At 37.7% G+C, this 12100-nt stretch overlaps 2 protein-coding genes across 3 annotated transcripts in view; one reads left to right on the forward strand and one right to left on the reverse strand.

Moving 5' to 3' along the window:
* Positions 1 to 1184: 1184 nt before the first annotated feature.
* LOC109214320 lies at positions 1185 to 5919 on the forward strand. Of its 2 annotated transcripts, none has more exons than XM_019378233.1 (10): positions 1185 to 1378; positions 1468 to 1537; positions 2166 to 2233; positions 2666 to 2727; positions 3598 to 3679; positions 3850 to 4083; positions 4300 to 4428; positions 4503 to 4564; positions 4641 to 4757; positions 5527 to 5919. In XM_019378233.1, exons 1-10 carry the CDS (start codon positions 1340 to 1342, stop codon positions 5573 to 5575), a joined length of 912 nt encoding a protein of 303 aa, XP_019233778.1. In that variant the 5' UTR covers positions 1185 to 1339; the 3' UTR covers positions 5576 to 5919. The 2 variants fall into 2 exon arrangements, with proteins under 2 accessions (XP_019233778.1, XP_019233779.1); XM_019378234.1 differs by having other exon boundaries at positions 5533 to 5919.
* A 347-nt stretch (positions 5920 to 6266) lies between these two features.
* LOC109214316 (golgin candidate 2) overlaps positions 6267 to 12100 on the reverse strand; it is a gene marked incomplete in the record, with an annotated part of 24219 nt that continues 18385 nt past the window's right edge. Inside the window, 6 exon segments of the mRNA XM_019378228.1 lie at positions 6267 to 6902; positions 6997 to 7044; positions 7545 to 7670; positions 8207 to 8299; positions 8410 to 8453; positions 8935 to 8992. Of these exon segments, the coding sequence (XP_019233773.1) occupies positions 6537 to 6902; positions 6997 to 7044; positions 7545 to 7670; positions 8207 to 8299; positions 8410 to 8453; positions 8935 to 8992 (735 nt within the window).

Genomic DNA, 12100 nt, shown 5'->3' on the forward strand with positions numbered 1-12100 from the left:
CACTGTGTATATTTATGTGGAAACCAAGTACAACTAAATCTAGCCAGTGCATTTTCAAGAACAGGTAGCTTTGTGACTCCGCTCCTCTCCCGTCTCTCATGTTTACCTACCCAGAAAACCTGTTGAAATTGCAACTGTTAGAAAAGATTTACAGATATTCTTTTCTTGAGCTATTCTTAAACAACAACATGAAAGCGATTTTAACCAACCCCCTCTCCACATCCCCCCCCCCCCCCCCAATTTCCTAAGCCAAAAGGGGTAACAAATACCGCTATATTTTATATTTACTTTTCATATTTTATTTGAGGAAGCAGCAGTCTTGTCAGTGGCATATGATGGTGCAGAGTATGTTAAAGTAACATGAACATGGAATAGTTGTGAACATATCACACAAGAAAATTCCATGTTAAAAATCTCATGCTAATCGTAACCTTTGAAAGTTCATTAAACAATAGGTGTTAATTTTTAATTTTTATTCTTATAAGCAAGTTAGAATGGCATTGATATAATTTCACTATTTAATTAAGGGTTTCTTGCTTTGAATATATAGATAGCATATAAGGGATAAAATGAAAAGTCACATGAATAAATAGATTTGGTGGCTGGCCAAAAAGAGTTATGGAGACTACCCGATCAAATTCTTCTTTTTGTTTTTTGTTTTAATTGTTTTGATTGCGGTCGATAAATTTAATCTGCAATATACATATATTTTTATTATCTCTCTCCGCTCTTTTTTCTTTGAAGCGGTCCGCGCGCACTTAGCTTATAAGCACTTTTAAATAAGCTAAAAAGTGATTATAAGCTTAGAGCCCGTTTGGGTTAGCTGATTTAGAGTAGTTGATAAGCATTAGGTACTGAAAAGCACTTTTAGGTGCTGAAGCTGATTTAAAAAATAAGCAGTTACGTGTTTGGATAAAAGTGCTGAAATTAATAATAAGCAGCTGAAGAACTGGGTATAAAGAGGTTTTGTTTTAAAAAGAAGTATTTTAGGGATATGATAGTAAATATTTTGGTCAAACCTAAAGTGCTTATAAGCTGAAATTTGATAAGTTGGGGGAGACCAACTTATGGCTTTTGGCTTATAAACACTTAATTTATAAGCACTTTTAATTTTACCAAACGCGTAGATAAGTCAAAAAGTGCTTATAAGATTAGCCAAACAGCCTCTTAGCAGGACACCCTAAAAGTAGCATAACAAATCTTAACCACACAGCCCAAGTGGTGACGCGGTAAGGAATTATACGACAGTGATGACTTCATTGAACAACACGAAATCAATAACACTCGCGCTGAGGCAAAGGTAATTGGGGTTGAGGTTGGAAGAGGAAAGGAGAGAGGAATGGACTCCAATTTCTTGGGCCTCACTGCCATTGTTACCGTAACCACTTCTTCTTCCTTGTTTGTTTCTATAGGAGCGCTCTCTGCTGGTTTGAATTATGATGTGATATTTTCTTAATTGTTTTGCAGTTGGGTTATCAGTTTATATTTTTCGTTATCACAGCACTCCTCAAGTTTGATAAAGTTACTGACTTTGCTGGTAAGAATTATTATATCTTCATCACCTTATCTTTTTGTTTCTTTGAATTTTCTCAATAGGACTTATTGAAATTCAATGAAAGGTTCATTTCCTACTTAAACTTTAATTCTATCAGATTCAATTTCTGATACAATTTCTAAGAGATGTCAATCAATTCTAACAGACAAGTGCTTCAATGATACTACTATAACTTTAGACCAGTGTAAAATTTCTTGTTTATTCTCTTCATTACACAAACACACGCACACGCAGTGCATTAGCTTTCTGATTCTATTTTAGCGATGATTGTACTAATTCAGAGTAGATTTTCCTGTTATCTAGATCATGAGTTAGCTTATACTTCATAAGTTTCCTCTTAAAACAGTGGGATATTCTATTTTGGCCTTAGATTCATGACAAGGTTATCATTATTGGGGATAAATTCTAGATATACCTACAGTAATAGAGTATCATGGCATGTCTACTTTATGTACCTTAACCATCCATTCATCGATAACCATGGTATTATTTTCCATGCAGCAGCTCCGTAATGACTACCAATCCTTGGCTTAAAATTTATTTATGCTTATATTGTGCCGGTTTCTGGGGATGCTTTTTAACTAGCTTTCTGTCAATCATTTTGCAACAGGAAGTACAAACTTCATTGTACTTGCTATTTTGACCTTGGTACTACAGGGTTCATGGTACTTTCGACAGGTAAGGTTTTGCATCAGTTTGTGATTTGCACGAATTTAACAGTTTTGGTTATTTTGTTAAAGTGTTATTTCCAGCCCAGGGCTTTGGCAGTAGTTACTTCCCTTCCCCTAAGAGAAAAAAAAACACTTCCCCTCCCCGAACTCCTTTCCTCTCCCCTAGGCCCCATGCACAGTTAGTCAGTTACCAGGAGCTTTGGACAACCATGTTTAAATGGGACCATTTAGTCTTAATACGTTGAAATTGGACAGTATTAGCTTTAAAGCTTCCCAGTCAGAACCAGAAAACTTAGTTTTTGAGCTGTTTTGGTTTTGTTTCGCACGTATTAGTGCTATTCATGTTTATTGAAATCTGCATTGTGCTCGAATATGTAATTGAAAGTGCTCAGGATATTGTTGCATAAGATTTATTCTGTTTAGTCATTCTGTCTTTCAGGTGATTTTGTCTCTGTTTGTAGTGATATGGGGCCTTCGGTTGGGACTATTTCTATTAATGAGGTAAGGCCAGTATATACTATTTACTATTAAACTTGTCTATATTTTTTCCTTATTTTGATCAACTATTATCATCATTTACAAAGAAATAAGAAGCTAATATTGGTCCTTTTGTTCCAGATTTTCCTTGTACTGCTCGCAATGTCGTAGAATTATAAATCTCTATGTGATATGATCCTTTCAATACTCTAGTTGTGTATAACATTTTCCAACTTTGGTGCAATTGTCTTAATCAGTTGTTCGAATAAGTATGCAAAAGAACACTATGATAAGCACTCCTGATCTTGTGGGAACACATTGGATATGTTGTTATTGTTGATAAGTACTCTATTATACTACCTCTATAAAAATCTTCCAATATGTTTTCTCAGCTACTACTACAATATGGCCAATCTATTTCCGTCCTGTCTGAACTTGAATTACTATTTTGAGATCTACAAACAATCCGGGGAGGAAGAGAAGAAAATATAGGAGAACACTAGAGAAAGCTAAAAGAAAACTGGTTAGGGTGTGGAAGGCGAAGTATAAGGGAAAATGTAGGGTCAGCTCACCAATAATGGAGAAAATTCCTGCAAAAGAAAAAAGAACTAAAAAGATTCCGATGGAGAATTGCACGCATGTAAATTCTGTAACTGGTTTGAGTTTGTCTGAAGCTTCCATAATTATGTGATGTTGAAAATCTTGAATAGAAAGAGAAAGTTTGTGACTTCCTAGTGAAGATAACTCTACTTTAAGAATTTTCAAGTTACAATGCTTCACTTCTTTATTTTTAAGCATCTTTTCACATCTATGAATGGTTTATATAGTACCTTTCAAACAAAAAGAAAAAAATTAGACTTACATTAGCTTTGTCTTTTCCCTACTTCATATCAGGATATTACAGTGGGGGGAGGATAGACGTTTTGATGACAAACGTGACAATCTTGGAAAACTGGCAATATTTTGGATACTTCAGGTTTTGTTTTCTTTTATCCAATCATCTTGTAAGTTGTCTTGCTCTATTTTGGTTTTGTGCTCTCAGTAGAAAGAGATATCTCGCTCTGGTGAATGAATACTTATTTTTCGCAGGCAACAGCAGAATGAGATATCTTGCTTTTGTGAATGACAACATATTTTTTATTGCAGGCAATCTGGGTATGGACTGTTAGTTTACCAGTGACAGTTGTTAATGCAAGCGACAAGCAGCCTCCTCTTCAGGCTCAAGACATCATTGGTTGGATTATGTGGTCTATTGGGATTTTGGTTGAGATTACAGCTGACCAACAAAAGTTGGCATTCAAAAACTCCCCAGAAAACAGAGGAAAGTGGTGTACTGTTGGCCTTTGGAAGTATTCACGTCATCCAAACTATTTTGGTGAGGTTAGTCCTTTGAACTGTCTTCTTATTTAAAAAAAGTCCTTTGACTTGTCCCCTCTATGGTGAAAGAGATTGTAGAAGTTATTGTGAGTTTTGATGTCCGTGAGGCTCAACCTGATAGAGCTAGTGATGCCTCGCTTGTTTTCTTGGTTTCAGTTTTCACATTTTTCCAGGTTCATCTTTAACTAAACCAGCTAAACATTTTATACTGTTGTTCAGATTTTTCTTTGGTGGGGAGTTTTCCTGGCTTCCACACCGGTGCTGGAGGGTGCTAAATGGCTTGTTGTGGTTGGACCAGTATTCGTAACCTTGCTGCTTCTTTTTGTTAGTGGCATACCCTTGCTTGAGGTACAATCATTCCTTTGTCTTACTACATTTGCCTCTAAACATGAACTTATGCTATTACGTGCCTAACTAAACAGGCATCAGGTGATAAGAAGTTTGGAAATGTTGCTGCATATAGATCATATAAGAGAAAAACTAGGTCGGTTTATAGTTCTCAGTACTATTCCTCTGATTATCAATGTAAAATGGTAAAATTGATATAATTACTGTTTCAGCCCACTCATTCTGCTGCCTCCTGGAGTGTATGGGAATCTTCCTCAATGGTTCAAAGCCATACTTCTTTTTGAGTTTCCTTTGTACAGTCGCAATCTTCCCCAAGAAGAGCTAAGCTGGTAAAACTTAAATCTTGTGCTCAAATGTTTGTCCTTCCCAGTTTTTTCTATTTATGCATATGACATATGTTGGCTTTAGGTGGTTCTTTTCTTCAGTTTAGGAAAGCAGCTTTCTGGAAAGTCAACTTAACACTCTTAACATTTTGTTGATATGTAAATGTATGTGTGTCATAACTACTCGTTTGCTGGGACTCAAATCTCAAGTTCTGTAGTACACAAGGTTAAACCTTAACTGGACGTGTATTTGTTTATCCTTTTTTATTGGTTAGATCAAGATTCTTTCATGTATTCGTCATGAGTGGAAATCTTGCAATCATCATGCTTAAAGTCTTGCTTTTCTGATGGTGATTCTCTTTCTCTTTGTTTTGTGTTTCTTTTTTCTGTCTATTCTCGACGATTCCTGAAGATATACGAATAATGAGATTTTAATTATCCTACAGGCTTGTTTCTGACTTATTTCCCCTTGAAGGACTTCCTCATTCTAGAAAAGTGTCTTTTTTCCTTCAGTGGGCGATAATGGTTTCCAGCTTTTCTTTCATTTGTTTTCCTATTGCCTTCTATTTTTCACGAAAGTTGAGTACATAAGGATTCTTCCTCCTGTACTATACTTTTGCTTGTTGCACCTTGCAAATATGACCGACGCAGCTACAATTGGTTTTACTTAGAGCCTCTGGCGCATGTGCATGTGTGATTTTGTTTATTTGCAAGATTCAAATTTATTTCGAAGACATTGTTATGGAATTCTAAAGAAAATTTTGTTGTTTGCAAGGAATAGAAGAAGCCAGCAAGGAAGCAGAGCAGAACAGAAGATGAGTTGACTGCTTAATTTCTAGGATTTCATACCAGTGCAAAAAGTTTGCTAGCTGGTCGATGCACATATGCTGGAAAACTGTTTCACTTAATTATTACCACGTCCTCTTTTGGCTGCTCAAATTCCCTATTTAACCTCTTCCTCATTGTGTATTTCTGTTCAATAATGTAAATCTTTTGATCAAACACGATCTCTTTGGTTGTGTTAGTTAAATGTCTCCAAACTTCTCTTGCTCTGTTCCCCAATTGTAATTTGGATCAATCATTGCATTCGCATAGTCGAGTAAACTCGTACATAGCTTGCTTAGTGTTCACTGACAATAAAGCCGCAGTTCAAAGTTCATATGTTTAATGCTTGTTAGAACTTTTTTACTTTGCCCCTCTCGGCGCCATCCTACCTTTTTCTTACTTATGCCTTTTGTAGTGGCATGTTGTAAGTAGTAATATTTGATACACGCAATAGACCTAAAATATGTGTCATTGAAGAAATGTGTTGCTAAATGTGTTTTTCATGTAAACTTTTTAACACTTAACCATGGTCAAGTGACAAGTTTTCACTTTTAACTTTTAACTCTTATGGTTAAATAGTTTCATTTACTGTGAACACCAGATGCAAGTATTTTCCATCAATATTTGCAACTCTGAGGGGAGGAGGGAGAGAGTTATATATAGGGCGGATAAGCTTGGAGGTCTTAACAGTGAGTAAGAGTTGTTCCACTTTATTACCATATCTAGATCAATGAATTTCTATTTGCCATGAAATGCATATCGACCTTTAAAACTTATACATTCCTTGTGACCTAGATATACAAGGAGGATCATCCATAGATGTTATATCATCTGAGGTTTGTTTAACAAATTGGTGCATTTCTATACATCTGTGTTTTTGGCTGAGGTGGGATACTGAAAGGACCTCAAAACAAAAATGATGGGTCCAACGAGCATGACTCAACGCATCAACAAATGATATCACATGCCTCCCGTTTTATTAATATTCTCCAAGGAAATAACGGCACCAGTGGTGTCCTCAGAGACAGGAGCATGAGACATCAATATGTATATGACCCAAAGATGAAGGGATACAAGGTAAACCAGAGACAATATTTTTGCGGGTGGATTTCTTCTGAGAAACACCATTCCGGCGCAGAAGATGGAGTCTAACTGCCGAATCAGTGATCCCAAATGCTGCTGGCCAGATCGCATTCTTTCTTCAAACAAAGGCCTCAACTTTGAGTTGGAGAGCTCCCACAACCCAGACTCCAAATCACCCATTGATGAGGTACTGGGAAAATCAGTTAACGTAGACTTGTTTTCTTCTAGCGACCTTGAAACCGCCTAAATATTATATGAAAAATTGGATTGAGCACTCTGTGAACTATCTGCTATTACAATTGAAATGGAAATATCTTATTTAAGGATATAAACGTACCTCAATTTTAAACGTCATTGTGGCCTTCTCAGAAGACAGCGCCTCAACCTACAGTAACAAGCAAACTTCAGAAACTCTGTCTATTATCCATGTACTATCATCTGCAGAAACCAGGTAATGACTCCCTATTGGAAGTTAGCATGTTCGTGAGCATTTACAGGACTAAAAGATAGTTCATCTGAAAACACTGCTGTTCTTCACATATTTAAGAATTCCAGATTAACTATACAACAGCCCTTATGAGCTGCATTGCAACAATTCTTCTTCTGCAACATCGCTTTTATGGTCTTAGGAGCACTAGCCGCCATGGCCTAAACAAAAGTCAAAAGACTTTTAGCTCATAGTTCAATTGGACATGTAGGTCAGTGGCTAAGATAAACTGCAGTATATATTTGCATTTCGGCATATTGAATATAGAACAGATTCATTGTTTTTTTAACAAGCAAATATAAGAAGTATTAGACAGCTCGAACATTTAAAGGATTGAGAGCAAGACTTCTTCCCAATAAAATTCCATATTCGAGTCACAGTTAATTAAGAGGAGGAACCTGAGATTGTTTTTGAATCAGATGATCGGTCAATTGACCAAGCCTCCGCTTGAGCTCAATTTCCACTGCAGTTGGGTTTTCCAGTTCATGCTGTGTTGTCTCAATGCTTCTTTCCAGTGTCTTTGCCTGAGATCCAGCGGTCACATCCACCGAATTAGATGAGTTTAACATCATAAAGAAAGCAAAGCAATAGCCATTCTATTTTCGATCTTGCATACAACTCAATCATACTTTTACACTCTTACATCAATTTCTTAAAATAATGTCCAATAGCATCTCCGACATACTAAAACAGTGTTTCAATTTCATGCTTGCAGTCTCTAAAGTATTAGTTATGCAGGATCCACCATATGCAAGACAAGTACTCTACAGAAGAAAATGGTCTTTTTCTCATAGCTGTAGAATGACATAAAACATTTACATACTAATTACAAACACAATGGTTAATATGGCAGCAATAACGATCAAGTATTCACAAAGTAGACATATTTTCTGACATTTAAATGTTCTAGCAGAAGTGCTTTAAATAAAGATGGAATACAGTGAATACACGGTCCACTCATATCCAATGTTTCCAAAGGTATTATGCTATCCTGGTCCTATATTAGTTCAAAAAGATCCAGCAGAGAAGTAAATTCGGATGGTGCAAAAAGTTGGGTCACCTTTTCCTGCAACAACCCCAATTTATCTGTTAAACAGGAGTGCTCTGCTTCAAGTATCTCTCTCTCCACTTCAACCCCTTTTGAAGCCACTAACTACAAGTAATTTTCATTGAAAAGAAAAAAGTTAGAAGATAGGGAAAAGGAAAATTTAGTTATCTAGAGATAAATCTGCTTAAAGACAAAGAGAAGCCGGCGTTGCTTACTTTTTCACCACTTCTCTGTGTCCTAGATATCTCCCTTCTCAATTCTGCAAGACAAGAAGATCAGTAAAAAGTTTCATTGATATATTTGTTGTGAAGAGACAAAAAAAAAAAAAAAAAAAAAAAAAAAATCATTTCTACGGACTATTTGTCAATCTCAATCTTTTGTGCTTTTATTGTTTCAACCAATGGATCTTATTCAAGAACAAGATGTGATCCTACACAAGCTGACAAGAAAACTGGCCTTCCTGTCCTATGAATCATTAAATCAACCAGCCACATATATTGCCATGCAATTTTTACTACGTTAATGTCTCAAGCAGGGTATGCCACATAATGATGTCACTGTACATTGAAAACTTTAACATAAGTTGTCTGAAATTCATATTATCACACATACCACAGATCTGTTCAGTTTACAAACGCACATCCGAAACACAAGTATGGTTATCACCTTTTCCTGACTAGTTTTAATAAAAAGTGCGACAAGGTAACAACTCTTGATTCAGTCAAGATCCAAAAGCATACCTTCATGAGCCGCTTCTTTTGACTCAACTTGTTGGCGTAGTTCAGCAACCTGATTAATCTGAAACATAAATATCAAACACTAGTTAATAACATGCTTCCTTTACAGTTTTCCAAAGTGTTGATACTCAAGCAGATACAATCAGAAATAGTAATATCTGAAGTTGAAAAAGTAATTGATTCATACTAAAGTTCAATTTAGTAATACTTTCTTCAAGCTGCTTTATTCTTTTAGAAAAAGATAAAATAGGGGAGTACGATAATTTTTTTGATAAGGTAAATTGTATTAATCAAAAGGGAGAAAACTCCCGTATACAAGAAGTATACCAAAAAGTACAGTTTCAAAAAAAAAAAAAAAGAAGTATACCAAAAAGTAGAGAATTTACATCAGAACATGATTCTCTACAAATGACGCCCAATCTTCTATACAAGTAGGGGCTATATGAGTGCATCAAAAAGCGATCAAAGATAAAAGACTATTATTAAGATATGAAAAAGGAGACTCAATCCCCTCAAGCTCTCCTATTTTTCTCCCCCAAAATTATCCACATGAGAGCTAACGGTGCGAACTTCCACGCCTTTTGCTTTCTTCTTCTATGGAAACCGGCCCAGCTATATAACATTTCCTTTACAGTGCTTGGCATCACCCATTGAACACCAAAAAGATTCAGGATTGCCCTCCACAAACCCGAGGACACAGGGCAATGCATCAAAAGATGATTAACTTCTTCCCCTGAGCTTTTACACATGTAGCACCAACTAACAAGTGTAATTCCTCTCTTTCGCAGATTTTCCGCCGTCAAGATCACTCCCCTCGCCGCTAGCCATGCAAAAAAGCACACCTTCGTGGGCGCCTTAGGAATCCAGATCGAGGAGTATGGAAAAGTAACCTCTTCTCTCACTAACATACTTTGGTAAAAGGACTTTACGGTGAACAAACCATCGCCATGCAACCCCCATCTCCAAGAATCACAAGATGCTAGGGCCTGTCTTGCCCATATAGCAGTGCCAACAAATCTTGGAGCTCCGCAATCTCCCAATCTTGCATGTTCCTTCTAAACGAGAGGTCCCATACTACCACCCCCCGCCCCCCCTTCATGCTCCTTGCTTATCTGTTGAACCATCAATTCCTTCTGGTTTGAAACGTGGGGAAAAGAGACCCTCAGAGTATCCTCTCCACACCACCTATGATTCCAAAAGCTGATTCTCCTTCCATCTCCCACCCTGTAGGTGATGTTACCATTGAAGGCTTCCCAATTATTCATGATGCTCCTCCACATGCCACACCAAAAAGGTGTTGTGATCGCCTTGGTCCTCCAACCTCCTCCCGTGGAATCGTACTTTTCTAGTATGACCTCCCTCCATAGAGCATGCTCTTCTACCCCGAATCTCCACAGCCACATCCCCAACAAAGCTCTGTTGAATACCCTAAAATCTTTTACTCCAAGTCCACCCCACTTCTTTGGGGAAGTGACTGTTTACCAATTCACTAGATGAAACTTTCTAGTTCCATCCGCCGCATCCCAAAGAAAATTCCTTTGAATCCGCTCCAGTTTTTTCTGTGATGCTCATAGGAGCTTACAACAGGGACAAGTAATAGGTGGGCATACTCGATAAGGTGTTTTTGATAAGCACTTCCTTACCGCCCTTTGACAAGTACCGTTTCTGCCAGCCTGCTAATCTTTTTTCAACCCTTTCAATCACTGGATTCCAAACCGTAGTATCCTTATGCAAAGCACCCAATGGGAGACCCAGGTAAGTAGTGGGAAGAGAGCCCACCTTACATTTGAGAACATAAGACAAAGCAATGATGTTAGCAACCTCACCCACCGGGAAAATCTCACACTTGCCGAGGTTGATTTTGAGTCCTGATACTATTGAAACCACTGCAGGACCTGCTTCAGGTAGGTCAACTGATCCATGTCGGCATAACAGAAAATCAGGGTATCATCCGCAAAAAGCAAATGAGAGACTCTTCGGGCACTGGGCGCCCCGATCGGAGCAGAAAATCCTATTAGGAAGCCTGCGCCAGCCGCACGATCCATCATTTCAGAGCATCCATCACTAGAATGAATAGCATGGGGAATAGAGGGTTACCTTGCCTGAGACCCCCAGAGCTGCCAAAGAAACCACATGGGCTACCATTAACCAGGACAGAGAATCTGACCGAGGAAATGCAGAACTTGATCCATCCCCTCCATCTTACCCAAACCCCATCCGCAACATAATGAAATGCAGGAACTCCCAATTGACACGGTCGAAAGCCTTCTCAAGGTCCAACTTACATAGTAAGTTGGGTTCTCTATTTTTCCTTCTGAAGTCTACAAGTTCATTTGCCACCAAAGCAGCTTCCAGGATCTACCTACCTTCCACAAACGCATTCTGGGAGGACGAAACAGACACGTCAAGAACCTTCTTGAGTCTATTGGATAGCACTTTAGAAATAATCTTGTAAATGCTCCCCACGAGACCAATAGGTCTGTAGTCTCTGATAAAAGATGCACCTTCTTTCTTAGGCACAATGGTATAAAAGAAGCGTTGATACTTCTCTCGAAAACACCATTCACGTGGAAGTATTCAATGACTTCCATCAACTCCCCCTTAATGGTGTCCCAACAGAGCTGGAAGAAGGCCAAAGAGAAACCATCAGGCCCGGGGGCCTTTTAGAAAAAGATAAAATAGGGGAGTACGATATTTATTTTTTTGATAAGGTAAATCGTATTAATCAAAAGGGAGAAAACTCGTGTAAACAAGAAGTATACAAAAAAGTTGAGAATTTACATCAGAACATGATTCTCTACAAATGACGCCCAATCTTCTATACAGGTAGGGGCTATATGAGTGCACAAAAAAGCGATCAAAGATAAAAGACTATTCTTAAGATGTGAAAAAGGAGACTCAATCCCCTCAAAAGCTCTCCTATTTCTCTCCCCCCAAACTATCCACATGAGAGCTAACGGTGCGAACTTCCACGCCTTTTGCTTTCTTCTTCTACGGAAACCGGCCCAGCTATATATCATTTCCTTTACAGTGCTTGGTACGATATTATGGTACGAATAACATATGAAGTCTTGGTTCACTTGCTCAGAGCAACATATACTCACTTATTTGTTCCTTCATTCACATTTATTGGCAACAACCTTTATTTTACTATTTTTTTTTTTTGGGG

Source organism: Nicotiana attenuata, unplaced genomic scaffold (assembly GCF_001879085.1).
Source record: "Nicotiana attenuata strain UT unplaced genomic scaffold, NIATTr2, whole genome shotgun sequence".
NCBI classification, from domain to species: Eukaryota; Viridiplantae; Streptophyta; class Magnoliopsida; order Solanales; family Solanaceae; genus Nicotiana; species Nicotiana attenuata.